The sequence below is a fragment of the Lacerta agilis genome, chromosome 5 (genome assembly GCF_009819535.1).
Source record: "Lacerta agilis isolate rLacAgi1 chromosome 5, rLacAgi1.pri, whole genome shotgun sequence".
Classification (NCBI taxonomy): domain Eukaryota; kingdom Metazoa; phylum Chordata; class Lepidosauria; order Squamata; family Lacertidae; genus Lacerta; species Lacerta agilis.
The window spans coordinates 57637512-57652673 of record NC_046316.1 but is presented as its reverse complement, the minus strand read 5'-3'; the positions used below and the strand labels follow the sequence as shown (position 1 = coordinate 57652673).

General features: G+C 36.5%; 2 protein-coding genes across 5 annotated transcripts in view; one reads left to right on the top strand and one right to left on the bottom strand.

Annotated features, from left to right (window-relative positions):
* The window catches only part of GIGYF2 (GRB10 interacting GYF protein 2), a 75083-nt gene that overhangs the window by 27710 nt on the left and 32211 nt on the right, over positions 1-15162 (top strand).
* On the bottom strand, positions 2388-13865 carry KCNJ13 (potassium inwardly rectifying channel subfamily J member 13). Of its 4 annotated transcripts, none has more exons than XM_033150018.1 (4): positions 13709-13865; positions 5109-5160; positions 4057-4537; positions 2388-3151 (listed from the first exon to the last, which is right to left on the bottom strand). In XM_033150018.1, exons 3-4 carry the CDS (start codon positions 4532-4534, stop codon positions 2532-2534), a joined length of 1098 nt encoding a protein of 365 aa, XP_033005909.1. In that variant the 5' UTR covers positions 4535-4537; positions 5109-5160; positions 13709-13865; the 3' UTR covers positions 2388-2531. The 4 variants fall into 4 exon arrangements, with proteins under 4 accessions (XP_033005909.1, XP_033005911.1, XP_033005910.1 ...); XM_033150020.1 differs by having other exon boundaries at positions 4057-4534; XM_033150019.1 differs by lacking the exon at positions 5109-5160.

The following is a 15162-nucleotide window of genomic DNA, read 5'->3' as shown; positions in this document are numbered from 1 at the left end:
GTTGAGTGATACATGTGAACATTGCCAATCTATGCTCATGTTTTTTCAGTAACAGTTATGGGTAGAAGAAATACCTGTTGCAATTTGCAGTGTCCCAACAGAGAGTGCAGTGGAGGTAGGATGCAGATGGTTGTTTGAAGTTAGGATGCTTGCTTTTAATATGGATGGTTAGCTGTAGCTTCTGTCTATTGGCAGCTTATTTCTAGCATTGTACTCAGTGCTGAAGTGGTCTAACTGAACTGCATACCTTGTACTTAAATATATGCAACTTGTCTTTCCTGAATTTTTGAAGCAGTAATATAAAATCAGTCCTACAGTACCTTACACACCAAAGTATTGGCTTACAAGGATAATTTGTCCCTCTAAATTGATATATAAGTCAGAAATTGGACTAACATGGCAGTAAGAAACTATAATGGCACTGCACAAAACCTTTTATGTAGAAAAGTTTGCAAGTACATCACATCCTGACTGGATTGTTCAGTTTTTGAGTGAAGTTTTGCATTAGTTAGAATACATTAAGCTGTGGGACCTCCCACAAAAATTTCAATATTAGAGAATTTGCAGGGGGAGATAAGCTTCACTTTGTGAGGTTAATAATGCTGTAAAAGGGAGAGGATTTTTTAAAGTGACTATGCTGGACAAAGAATAAAGTGAGTACAAATGCAATTTAATGTATATTAATCCAAGGTAGTGATCGCTATTACTATTCGGTCTCTGCATTGGGCTAATCCATTATTACAGTACACTGTGAATGAAAAGATTGAAGCCTCGGCACAGACACAGGAAGAAATACTTCAACAACCCTGTATGTCTTACAGTGTAAGAGATCACAAGGGTCTAGTGCTATGATGTGATTATGTTCCAAAAATGAATTATTTCTAACACAGAGATTGCATGAATGCCTGCTTTCTTACGTTCAGTTACAAAAATACACTTATTCCCATCTGCGTATATGCTGACTACTCTAGCATTGCTTACATAGAACATTAACATTAGTAATGTTAGTAAAATGCTGGTTCTTTGAGTTGCCTTTTAGCAGCTGTGAATTGACAGCTAGCACCATTGTGACCAGCTGATTGTTCCAGAGCCCCACCATGTTCTCAGTTGACCACAACATCCAAATCTTTATAGTCTGGCACAAAAACATTTTTTAGATTTGGAAGAAGTAAGAGAGAGTTTCTTAGAAAATACTCGTATGATTTGGTAACAAATCTTAACATCCACACTAGTATATACATATAAATATGTTTATCCACGTTCAAGAGCTAAAAAACGCCAGGCTCTTCATAACCACAAGTCAATATTAAAGTAAAATATTGATACCTATGCAATGTTTTCTGAGAAGAGCCTTTTAATTATCCTTGAACATACAAGTATTTAGTGATTTTGATGATGCTCTTCCTTGGTTTTGAGTGCAGAATAGTTAGTGCCCTTAGCTAAACAAATGTGAAGAAGCCATAAATGTGGTCCTCTGGACCATTTAAAAACTTGGTTCATTTTAATTTTTTTAAAAAGAACAACAACCATTAGTTCTTGTAATTGGTTCTGGTAATAATCATGATTCAACTTGGCATAGAGCCTTATGTTCAATGACTCATAATTATATTCATGTTTGTACAATTATTTTACAGAGTCATGCATTTTATCTCTGCTTTTATTAACTGAATGGTTATTTTGGAAAGAAACTGCAATAAATGTGGGAAGCAGTAGATCTTTCTGATGACAGGACTAATTAGATTTTGACTTGCAACAAGGCAGAGACATGAGGTGTTGATTATCCTTGAGAGGAAAATTGCAAATAGAGATTGATGAATTCCTGTTGTCTGCTAAATTTATTGCATGTTTCTCTGTATGAAAATAGTTCCAGTATAGAATATTTAAATCTAATACATGTAAAAATTCTTGCCATTCACTTTCATCACGAAAGTGCCTACGGGTGTTGAACTTGTTCTTAGCTGCTGGAACAAAGCTTCAGCAAATGCTTGTGATTTTCCTTAATAAACAAGCACAGCAGGATTGCAACTTCATTGCCACAGAAAATACTAGCAACATTCTTCATTGCATGTTTAGACATCAGCATATTCTGTTGTAACTGTATAGCACGAGAAGACTGATTCAACAAATCTGAGGGATCTTGGCCTTTTCAGGTGAATTTTTTCTTAGTTCTACTACAATGCCACAGTGTTTACCTTAATGTCATTTAATTAGATTTTTGACAAGCTGTCTGAGTCTGGAAGTCTCTTGTTTCAGGGTCAGTGCAGTTTTAATCATAGTCTAGTGAATTCAGCAGGTAGCAGTTCTGTTTTCCCATAATTTGTGCAGTGTTTCTTGTCCCTGACTCTGTTTTTGTGCAGTTACTCCAGTGGCTCATCCAGTTACTATGCTCTTTATTCTGCGCACTGTTCTGAAGTCAAAGATATTGAAAGAACAAAAAGAGCACAATAAAATAGAGAGGAAAGTGAAAACAATGGCGTGGTAGTCTAATCCAATTGTTGAAAACGAAAACAAGCTGGCATCACATTCAAAGTCTATTCAGTCAGATGAGTCTCACAGATCTGGAAGCTGTCAATGTGCTGCCCATTGATGCGGATCTCCATGTCAGTCCTCTTTGAACTTTTAGAGTCTGCAGCTGGAAGTTCTGGGATTGTCTTGTCAAAATTCTCCATCTTGATCTGATATTCCCCTTTAGCACCTCGAACCAACATGGAGGCAAAATGGTGGTGTAATATGATCTCTGATGGAAGATAGGATGTCCTCCTCTGGCATGTTTCTCCAGTGCCCTCTTGTGTGGCAGAAAGGAAGACTACTAGCTCAAAATGTTGATGAGCCTCCCTTTGTAGGAGAATGGCTAGAGGGCTAGATGGAGTTATGGGATGATAATAGGTTAAAGGAAAGATAAAGAAAGGGCACTCTTCTGAAGTGATGCTGTCTAGATGAAAATCCACACTGGTTTGATGCAGCTGACCATTTTCTTGTTCTTCATAAAGAACTGCAGAAATCCGAACACTGGTGAGTGGGCTTGGGCGAGTATTGGCCACTTGGAACATTAGATATGGCTTTCCTTCTTTGTGTGTCACTACAGCAGAATAAGTGAACCGGATGGAGAGAGCTCGATTCTTTGGACGGGCAATTTTTGCTACAAATGCACCTAAATAAAAAGAGAATTTACATATAGATTGTGCGTGTAATTATAGTTTCCTGATTCTCTTTATAGTATATTGAAAGCAAACACAATTAAAGCAAGTTGCACAATGTTTATTATTAGCATAAGTATTTCATATTTTTAATGATGGTTCCCACATTATTCAGGTCCATCACATTAATTTCCTGAATCACAAAAATACTTTTTATTGTAAATATTTTTAAAATCAGGTGTTCATTAAAATATTTGCCACCATCTTCGTGAACTTGAATAATTGGCATATGCTTTTGACAAAATAAGACCCACAGTCTCTGCTTTATGATTTAGCATTTCAGGCTAATAGTCTGCTAAGTAATCTCTTAGTAGGTTTATTTTGTAATAAGCTTCATTTATTATATAGCAAATTTTCTTTCAGTAATAAAGAACAGTTTTATTACTGTTTTATTTATAAACATAGCAGGGGTTGAAAATTCTCTGATATCCATTGATAACTTGCCAGTTAAAAGTCTTCGCTGCAGTCCTAAGCATACTTATGGAAATAATTCATTGAACTATGTAGATGTTCCTTTCTTGGTAAAGCTGCTAAGGGTTCATCTGTTAGCTTTAAACTATGCAAATGTGTATGGGCAGTTAATTCTACTAACTAATCACACTTTTAAAAATAATGTAGGAAAAGGTTTTTGAACTAAAGCATGCATTTGGGAAGAACTGAGTCACCTATTTAGATGTTTAGTACAAGTTGCTATTTCATAATTCTTTTCATACTGTAAAAAGGAAATGTTAAAGAACAGTATTTTTCGGAATGCTGAGTGACATAGCCCTATCCTTGCTTTCTTGCTGTAGGTTTATGACAAAGCTATTATTTTAACTATAACGTAAAAGCACTAGGTTATGAAATAGTATGTAATTACCTGTGATGAAGGCCTCCAGCATCAGACCCAGTACCATTTGTATAGCAAGTAGGGCAATTGCACTTGGACAGTCTCCACTTGGGAACATTGTGCCGTAACCAATAGTGAGCTGTGTCTCCAATGAGAAGGAAAAAGCAGCTGTAAAGCTTGTGATATACTTTACACAAATAGTGTGGTTCTCAGGTGGAGAATCATGATCGATCTCCAGATCCCCATTCATTTCTGCTAGTAGGTACCAGAGAACTGCAAAGACAAGCCAGTGGAGGACAAAAGAAGCAGAAAATACCAGCATCATCCATCTCCAGCGCATATCCATAAGGATTCCCCAAGCATCTTTTAGGTATGCCAGGCCTTTCCCATGGGCACCATCCATTTGTAGTGTGCTGTGTCCATCTTTCGTGACCATTCTTGGGTATCGTTGGGCCAGGAGAGGAGCACTAGGTTTGGTATTGTTGCCTTCTATCACTTCTGTCCTCATCTTCTGAAAATGAAAAGGAAAAAAAAAACTGTTGGATGCTTGTTTATCTGTAGTTCAGATGATGATCAGAGATTCTGACACATTGGCAGTGGACCAGACGCTACCTGCAGCTAGCCAAGGGGGTCTTTAAACATGCAGTTCTGAGAAAAGTAACTTTGGAGAGCCAGGTTTGCCACTGCTTCCATTGTACAATAATGATTACCTGCAAAATTATTGTTGGACACTTCTTTGATGATAATTTAGAAATGTAAGCCAAACTTTTTGACTTCTCAGGTTTATTTGTGGATCTAATAGTTAGTTTGATAGTGAAGGAGCACTGCAAGTCTTAATTTTCTGAAATTCAGAGGTGTGTTCTGTAACTTTAGCAGATAGGTGTTTAATATTTAAACAAAGCACACTATCAAAGCTATTAATATTATAAATGTTCTATATATTCTTTTGTTGGCCATCTGAAGGCTGTCATATCAAATATAATAAATTAAAATTTCCTCATTATAAGCTCTTGTGGGGTTTTCTACCTAAATATGTTTACTGCTACCAACCATGATATTTTTATTGTCTAGAATTGTGGTACCTGGGATATAGCCTCTTCTGCTGAACATACTCAGGCCACTGCTGTTGTAAAGCTGTATTAAAAAGGGGATAGAGAATAATACGGAAAATATTATGCAATTATATAAGCTGAGAGAAGTCCTGAGGAAAAAAATCAACTCTAAACCCAATTTGCCAAAGGGGAAACTGGAGTGAGGCTTTTGTTATGTGTCCTTAATCATGTTTCTAATACTGTAGTGTGGCAGCTTGGGTTCCTGTGGAAGTTACAAATATTGAGTATCTCGGAAAATAAAAGATAAATCCCTGTGATTTTTATGAGCTTTTCTCTTATAGCAGAAAAAGCTCACAGCTTTAAAATTTACAAACATAAAAGAAAGCAAAATATTCAATCATGGTGTCTCACTATTTGCTAGAGACTGGTTGAAATGAAAAATGTGAGAGAAAGGATGCTGGCATATTTGAAAATAATAAGAGAGTTTAAACTGGGGTAACTGCTGAATTACATTGTCACAGAGCACCAGATCTGATTTAATATTGATGGTAAAATTGAAACATATTTGGTCTAGCTTGTTGCACCATCATTGTGTGTTGTTTGTTTCTCTCTGCATGGGATCCAGATATCTTATTTCAAAATAACAACTTCTGTTGGGGGGCTGTCACATTTTCCAAATACTTAGACATTAGTATTCCCCTTCAGGAAAAAATGTGAAAATGATTGCATTGTAATTTGATACATGCTTACTACAGGCATAGTTATGATAATAAAATTGATTGAAATATATTCTTTACAAATGTGTAGGGTGGCTTTCTTGGGGTGGGGTGTATTAAACTGCTTTGAGGTTAATTATAATCAAGCTATATAAAAAAATGTGTTAAATAAAAAACACACAAATTAATCATGGGCCAGTCATCAAAAGTAGTTGCACCGTTTTATAGTACTACAGCACCTAAGATACTTAGAATCAGTTTTAACAAAAGGTGGAGTAGAGTTCACTGATTGTGCAGAGCTAATCAGATGCATATCTCCTGCATATGTTGTACTTGGCCACTCTGTTTTTGCTGTTAAGCTTGCTCATGTCATTATAATGGTTTTTATTGTTATGTTCCTGATATTATGCCATGCCTTTGGCTCAAGTTGATTAGAGACTTTATGTAGCAAGTGACTGACAAGTAAAAATTATTATTATTATTATTATTATTGATGATGATGATGGTGATGATAAATGAAAAAATAATGCAGTCTATAGTATAGAACTGCTATCTTCTCAAGAGAAACTTTTTAAATTTAAACTTAGGGCAAAAGTAAGTTGAAGTCTCATGGATTGAGCAAGATGTGTCTATAAGTCACAATTGGGATTTGGGAGCACTGGTGAACAAGGCCATGACTGATTGATAAAGCTGATGGGGCAATTAAAAATGCTAGTAATAATACTTAGCCTGTATGTAGTGGTTTATTTAGACTTTTCAAAAGTGTTGCTAATAATAATAATAATAATAATAATAATAATAATAATATATTTATACCCCGCCCATCTGGCTGGGTTTCCCCAGCCACTCTGGGCAGCTTCCAACAAAATATTAAAATACAGTAGTCTGTTAAACATTAAGAGCTTCCCTAAACAGGGCTGCCTTCATATGTCTTCTACATACATTATTGCAATTGTCTTTGTAGGCTGTAAAATAGGTCAGTATTTCTATTCCAGTTCTACTTGTGGGGACCTGAAGCTTTGTTCACACTTGAGGCAACCTTTGATCTGTGGGCTCCATGATCCACAGTTCTGTCTCTTCACCATCATGCTATACTAGCAAAACGTATTGACAGTAAGTAGTATTCAGCTAAATTTTATTCAGAGTAGACCTATTGAAATCAGTGGCTCTAAGTCATGTTCATAATTTCAGTGGGTCTGCTCTGGTTAAAACTAAGTTGAATACCAGTGCCTCAGTTTCATTTCAGCATAAAATGAGCTCTCTTATTAAAGAGAGATTTCTCCCTTAAATTTGGGAAAAATTACCCACCGTGATTTCATTCTGTTAAGTTATATGAGCACTTTGAGTAAAATGGCTGTTCCGACAGTGTCTTGAAAAATTGTATTTGTGAAGTAGTCATATTTATTTCTGCCAAGAATGTAACAATGAAATATAAGCACAATGTCTCTACAAAGTACATAGCCCATTAAAACACAGTTAACTGAGGCTTGTAGTTTGGAAGTGGCTAGAGTTCATCAAAGTATTCATTTTGAAATGTTCCCTGGTAGAAAATAATTATAAAATTTGCATTTGAAATTTTAAAAGAGACTCTTTGAACATGACTTTTGACTCTGTCAGAAGTAGAACTTTGCTTGACTTTAGAAAACGATGAAAAAAATACCATTTTGAAATGAAAGCAAACAATCCTAATGTCATGGTAAACGTGCAAGTTTATGTTATGGGTTCAAGCCAGTCCACTGCATGTGTGATGCCCAGAGCGATCACCAGAGGAATAACATGAACTCCAAGATTGCATCCTTTGATCTAGTGGAAGGGTTGAGTGTGACTGTGATGTGGCAGGTGTACACATGCCGTGTATTCCCTGTAACAGCCTGCTGAGCTGCCTGCATATGTCCCTACCACATTAGAGGAGGTAGGGACTGCATCAAAAATAACAGGGTAAATAAGAACAATTTTTTGAAATACAGACCTATGAATTGATTCTTTATTCTACTGTGATAGTAATGCTGACTGTTTCAACTTTTTAAACAAAGATGCTTCTTTATACATGGTTTGATGGAAGGTGATGCTTGGTATTTGATATAAGTATTAAACCTACCATAGGCACTAAATTGCCTTTTGTGAGAATTTATTTTCTAAGATTTGGTAGTTATATTTATATTTTGCATATTTATGTGTTTCTGTTTTTATAACTAGCAGTATGGTAAATATAACACATTTTTAAAAAAAATTAAAGGAAGGAACAGCATAATTGGGCCCTGTGTAAGAATTCTGGACTTTAAAATCTTGTTAATAGTAATCTTTGTTAACAGCTGAATGAAAGCAACCTTAACTTGGCATCCGACATCTTCATTATATAGGTTTCATTATACATTGAAAGCATACCTCTTTACCTTGGCTTTTTACAACTGAGCTGTTTTTAGGACCCACCCTGTTCTTTTGATTGTAGTTTTTTAAAACTGATTTTAATATTGTATTTTTACATTGCTGTAACCCACCTTGGGACTTTATGGTGAAGAATGTTTAAGAAATCTAAATAATAACACATAATAACTATTATTAAAATAGTGAGATTCTGCCTGACCCATGTTCATTAATGTTCATTTTGTATGCGGAATGCACTTTTGAGCTAAGAGTTCCACTACGTACCTGATCAACTACAATTGAAGCACACAAAAATTGCTATTTGCCTTGCTGGGTTTAGATTCCAGTGCACTAGGTAAAGGCAGAGACAAGGAACATCTAGTGTACAAAGGATTATCTACTAGGAAAGTTGGAACAAGGACTACATCTACTACCAATACATCTCCACAGACAAGAAAAACAGTTGATTTGTTACTCTTCAAATATTCCTTTTTATTTATTGTTTCCAGGAGGTAGTCATATGCAAAAGCTGCAAGAGCTGTCTGTTTTGGAACATTGTTTTATATAAACTTAACACACCTTAGTTACATCCTGTATAGTTTACTGTAACGTGCTCTATGTGGGGCTGCCTTTCGAAAAGTGCCCAGAAACTTATTGGCCTAAAGAGCTGCAAGCCAAGGAGTATAAACGTTACAATAGCTCCACTGGCTACACCAGTCTTTTTCTAGGCACAATTCAAAGTTCTATTTATGACCTATAAAGCCCTTATACAGCTTAGGTCAGGCTATCTGAAGGGAGAGGGCCTTCTTGGTATCTGCTCCAAAACTTTGGAACTCCTTTCCTAGAGAAAGGAGTTGCTTTTATGCCAGCAGGCAAATACTGTTTTATTCCAACAGGCTTTGGGGAACTGGCTGTTTTTTAAAGGAAATGGCTTTGAATAGTGCTGTCCTGTTTTTACTATCTCAAAATACTTTAACTTGTCTTTACAGGAAAAGTGCTTCATTTATGGATCATTTTGTTGCCCAGTTCTGCATATTTTCTAGTTCTAATACCCTTTTTTAGATGGGGTAACCAAAACTGTAGAGTACTTCAAATGTGTCTACAGTGTAGATTTATAAAGGACCATTCTGACTATTTTATATGCAATATCATTCCTAATAATCTCTAGCATGGAATTTTCCATTTTTGTCTCTACCACTTACTTCATAGATAATCAACCATGACTTCAGTATCTTTATCCTGGAGTATTTCAACCAGTTTGGATACTTGTAGTTCTGAAAACAGATATGGAGTTCTGTCTTCCCAAGAATGCAACCATGTTGTGCTCATAAATTTGTAGCCATGATCAACTACTTAAAGGCAATAGTTGTGTAAATGCTACAAAGAGGACTTAGAATAAAGTATGCCAGGATTCCCCCTTTTTCTTAACATTATTGTTTAGTGGGTTTGCTCTGCCCCATACTCTGCTTTAGAAATTTAAGAGAATTTCTAAAATTAATTTTGAATTGATATGTTACGTGCAAATTGATAGACCTGCAAGTTGGTGTTGTTGTTTTTTTTAAAAAATGAAAATTCTACAAGCTGTACATGTGCAGTGGTTTGAACAAAGTTCAGAAATCAAAAAATGAAGAATAGTAGATTACTAATTCATTGCTTTCTCTCTGTAACCTTGTTTAAATATTTAGAATCACTGAATCTGGGGAGAAATTATGGTGGGGAGAATTTTATAAGTATCCCTAACTTTAATACTTTGGATACACCTGGAGTTATGACTTCTCAAGTGTGCAGCTGTAGAGCTGTGATGCTATCTCCAGCAAATGTATCCAGAGCTCAGTGAGTTAAAAATAAAACTCTTTCCACAAAATCTTCTGCACTATACTTTCATCTTAAAGGCACCCCTGACCGTTAGGTCCAGTCGTGGGTGACTCTGGGGTTGCGGCACTCATCCCGCTTTACTGGCCAAGGGAGCCGGTGTACAGCTTCCGGGTCATGTGGCCAGCATGACTAAGCCTCTTCTGGCAAACCAGAGCAGCACATGGAAATGCCGTTTACCTTCCCGCCGGAGCGGTACCTATTTATCTACTTGAACTGGTGTGCTTTCGAACTGCTAGGTTGGCAGGAGCAGGGACCGAACAACGGGAGCTCACCCCGTCGCGGGGAGTCGAACTGCCGACCTTCTGATCAGCAAGCCCTAGGCTCTGTGGTTTAACCCACAGCGCCACCCACGTCCCGCTTAGCAAACCATTATACTTCCATATGTGCCTATTATAGGATACTGTACCACTTATTTATTAACTCTAAAAATAAGACACAAACCACCCTGTCAAGTTGTATACATAGTCCATGGGCTTCTGCATTTGGTGAAAAATTATGAGAATCTCAACTTCTAATTAACAATTAGAAAATAACTCCTCTTGTCCAGTGGTAACCAATGTAATGCCTGCAGATGTTGTTGGTCTACAGTTCTTATTTCCCCTTAGCATTTGCTATGTTGGCTGGGCCTGATTAAAGCGGTAGTCGAACAACTTCTGGTGGTCAGGCACCCAGTTGGCTACCCTTGCTTTAGTCCTTGAGTTCATGAAGATGGGTTTGAAAACAGGCTGATAGTATCTACTATTCAAGACATCAGGTATTTATGGACATAGAGCTTCTGTGTTCCACTTGACTGCATCACCAACCTCATGGCTTCTGGTCTCTTTGACCTATACACTCTGTTGCCTATCGTTTACTACTTTCCCCCCTCCTACTGCAAACCATTTATAGAAAATGCATGTTTTACAAGCACTTGGATATGGAGTTTAAATGTGTAAATTGAAAATATTTATTCATTTGTATTCATTTGTATAACTGAGCAAAAATGTATTTCAGTGTTGCAGAATATTCGTCTCTTTGGCTTTCTCTGCTTTGTTACAAGAGCAGTTAAGACATAGATGTATGTAAAGATTCAAGGACTCTCCTATCCAATTAAAAAAATTCACATGACTCTGATACCAACAAAACATTGCTTAAAAGTGATATTTGGCAATTGTTATTACATTTGTGTTTTACTACTGTAACCCACCCTGGGACCTAAGAGTGAAGGGTGGGTACTATATAAATCAGCAATAATCAAATATATTTAAATTTTACACACATTTTTGCAAAGTAGATACACTTTCTTTAGCATTTAAGTATATATTTTAAGGCAGTGAAGGATAGGCGTGCCTGGCGTGCTCTGGTCCATGGGGTCACGAAGAGTCGGACACGACTGAACGACTGAACAACAACAAATATATTTTAAATTATATCTTTGTTATATAAGTTTAACACCCCATGATAGATAGATAGATATTCTCCTAATTGATAGTCAATTGTAATAATGGCACCTTCAATTTAAGTCAGATTGCTTATAAAATCTGTAGTAGTTTTGACATCAAGCTCACTTCAGAAATTTACTTCGGTACCTGTTTGTAACAGTGAATAGTGCATTAATTCCTCTAGAAAATATGCCATTTGATGTGAATAAGGTATTCTAAAACTACTGCTGAATATCATAGTAATTCTCTTCATAGATGTTCTAACAGAGTATTAATGTTTCAAAGGCTTTGAAATTGAATTCACTTGCAAAAGTTTAAAGCCATAGATTATATCACTTAGAATTTGTAAAAGATAACATGCTGCACTAGTCTGAAGAAACAGTATTAGGTGCTGCTCATGGCAGCTGTGCAGTTTGCCATTTGCTTGGAGCGGACCTCCCCAATGTTGTGCCCTCCAGATGCTCTGGACCACCCCTCACATCAACCATATCAATGCCAGCTATGGCTGACAGATGTAGTAGTCCAAAACATCTGGAGAGCACCAGGTTGGGGAAGGCTGCTCTAGTCAGATGGTGAGCTGCATGGCTGCAACTAACAGCATGCTGGGAAGCCAAGTTGGGAAAGGCTGCCCTAGATCAAGTAACAATTGTTTCAAGGAAGTAACCAAAGGGGTTCTGCCCACTGCCACCCATCCATCATTTCTGATGTCATGCAGTTTTGCCATAGTGCTCCCCAAGAACAGATTCCTGTTCAAACTCTTCTTAAAGCTTGCAGGAAGTGTCAAGTGTGTGTACGCGTGCCAATATAGCAGGTCTGTCATTAGGCAGGTAGCAAATGTTGAAAGCATGGTGTATAGTTAGTGTGTGCCTTGTGACCTCTAAGCTACCCTACTGCTCTCAGGTAATGCCGCCCACCATTGCAGGTATCCAACTGCAGTCTTGTTGACTTCTATACATGGAATGTGCGGGAGTTGTGTGTGAGAGATCTTTGTAATTTGTCTCGGGTCACAAAATGTGTATTGGCGAAAATAGTGAAGGGTTAAGTGTAACCTGGCTACAAAGTGAAGAAATGAGTGAAAGTATGTCCCCAGAGTCGGACACGACTGGACCTGGTGGTCAGGGTCTCTTTACCTTTACCTTTATGTTACACCAGAATAGGTTGATACATGTGCCTTTGGATTTAAAACACAAATGTGATACATTTGAATAGTATCAATGAAATAAAAATGGTATCCCTTTCACACTTTATTATGTACTCTTTTTTTCATTGAATAGACTATTTATAAATTTCCCTGAAGTTTAAAACTATTCCCCAGATAACATTACCACGCATGAAATATCCTAATTCTTCACAACCATCATTTCCCCCCTAAAATAGGATCTTGCATGTGCAGGAGATAAAATAGCTTTGGGCAAACAAGTAATCTTAATATAGGTAGCAATCAGGTGTTTCTTAAACACTGACATTGTGTAAGACAAATTAAGAAACTTGTTCAAAAAGTTTGTTTATATGGTTAGAAACCAATAAAATTTAAATTTGCTTAATGACATAACATTTAATTTCTATTCAAATGGATGTTATGTGGTGAGCAATCAGAAAATTTCTGTGTCTAATCAAAATAATCATTCAAATGATTTTTAAATAATTGAATTTAAGTGGAAGTTTATTTACACTGCTACACTAGCTAATTGCTAGCTAATTACTTGCCATCTATCAGTCATGCTTTATATAAGTTAAAGCAATAACATATTTTTTCAAACTTTTAAATAGAAAGATGAGATATTGCTGGAACCTGGAATTGAATTAATACTCTGGTCGTGTACATTACTGTTAAAAACAACACCATATCTCCAGGAATAAGTACACAATCAGTTCAGTATCTGACTGGTCACAGGATGGTTACTTTTTTTGAAGAAAATACTATTTTAGAACTGCATAGCTAAGATCTGCTTCATGCCTTTTATTAAAAGCTAAAGAGCCATGCAAGATGCTGAAGTTACTTCCAGGGATCTCCTATACAGAACTGTTCCTTATGGAAGTTGGTTCTGGAAGTCGTCACTGGGCAATATTAGTGTGGAAAACAATCTCCTTTGAGAAAGTCTTGCAATATTTGAAGTTGGTATTTCAATTGATATTTTTTTAAAACAGGTCTGTCTAAATCCTCCAAAATTCCATTTTGTTTTGAAAGTCTAAAACCACAAAGCAGGAAATATTAATGTAAAAAAGTGATGCTATGTTAGCATCATGTACTTACCAGTGTATTTGTAGTTTTATCTACCTGGCAGGGAAAGGGAGGAAGGCGGATGTCCTGGATATTGAAACGAACCAAACTATCTTGTATCTGTATATATGATCCCAAGGAAGAAAAAAATCTTTTGACAACTAGTTTGGAAGGATGTTTGTTCAAAATGGGCTTATAGGTCTCATTCCACAGTTTATAATGTGGGGGTTGGCTTTCATATGAAGCTGATGTGATTGGTCATTCAGTCTGCAGGGGGGCCAATTAGCTGTGGTCATGTGGAAAAGAATGCTGATTTGTTTGAGCTTTCTTTACCCTACACATACCCTAGCAGCTGTGGAGAAATCCACACGAATTTACTTGGAGAAAGGGGTGCATTTTTTATCTTAATCAGGATGGAGTTTTTAGGTTTGCATAATCTTACTTAAGGTTTTACTTGGAGGTTCAAAGGAATGAAATCCTCAGGACTGTTTTCCCATTCAAGTTTTCTTGTGGTAGCTATTTAGAGTTCACACTTTCTTCGATATTTTTATTTTAACCAAAACCAGGCAGTTGAGGTGAAGGTGTGCCTTTCTGTTTCACTTTTCTTTTTAGGTTTTTGTACCATGTGGTGCACAGGCTATCGGTATCATAGAGATCAAGGTTGCTAATTAGTTTTACATAGTTTACATAGTAACTTTACTGGATCTCTTATTTTGCCTCTTCTGTTAAGTCAGCATTGCTCCTAGGATTGTATTTAAATCACGTCAAATAATATTATGTAAGATATTGCTGCATGTAACATGGTTATGACCAAAAAGAGAAATTTACATTAAGTACAGTAGTCTTCAGAACTTATGCTGTGTGAAATTAGTTTTAATGTAACAGCTGACTAATAAAACAAGCCGAAAGAGGCCATAATGTCTACCTTTCAGAATCACTTGCATGATCTGTGAGGGTAGCTTTGTAGTGCAGTTCAGCATTTCACATTTTTCCTTAGCTGCTGATGTGAGGACTTTGATCGAACGTCAGAACTAAGAGGATCTGAGAAACAAAGGCTGTGATTGTTTGCAGTAAAAGTACTGAAGACCTGCTGTGAAAATTATTAATGTAGACCAATATATGCTACTTAGAAACTAAAATCTCCCTCATGTTTTTCTTTTAAAAAAAACTCTCCACAAAATACAAACATTAATTCTTCATTTCATTAGCGGAGAACCTTTTATACATGTTGAGGCACAGCACCTTAAAATTGAAACATGCATTTGTGACCTTCATGTGTCTGGGGACAAGGGAACACTTTTCACTCAGTATAGCATGGTGCTTTTTCTTTTTACTATAAGAAACATTAATGATATACAAATACTTTTATACCAACACCTTAAATAAAAATGGATTCACCATATATTAGAAGTATGTGTGTTCCTGATACACCCGTTTAAACTGCCTCAGAAATGCAATTTTCAGTGAAGATTGGAGTGGCGGTAGTA

What these genes read in the sequence shown, in the direction of transcription:
- KCNJ13 (XM_033150018.1), bottom strand. Translation starts at nt 4,534, where the DNA reads ATGAGGACAGAAGTGATAGAAGGCAACAATACCAAACCTAGTGCTCCT. An exon ending in GCTGGAGGCCTTCATCACAG is followed by an intron (nt 3,152 to 4,056) that starts GTAATTACATAC and finishes CTTTTTATTTAG; the next exon opens with GTGCATTTGTAGCAAAAATT.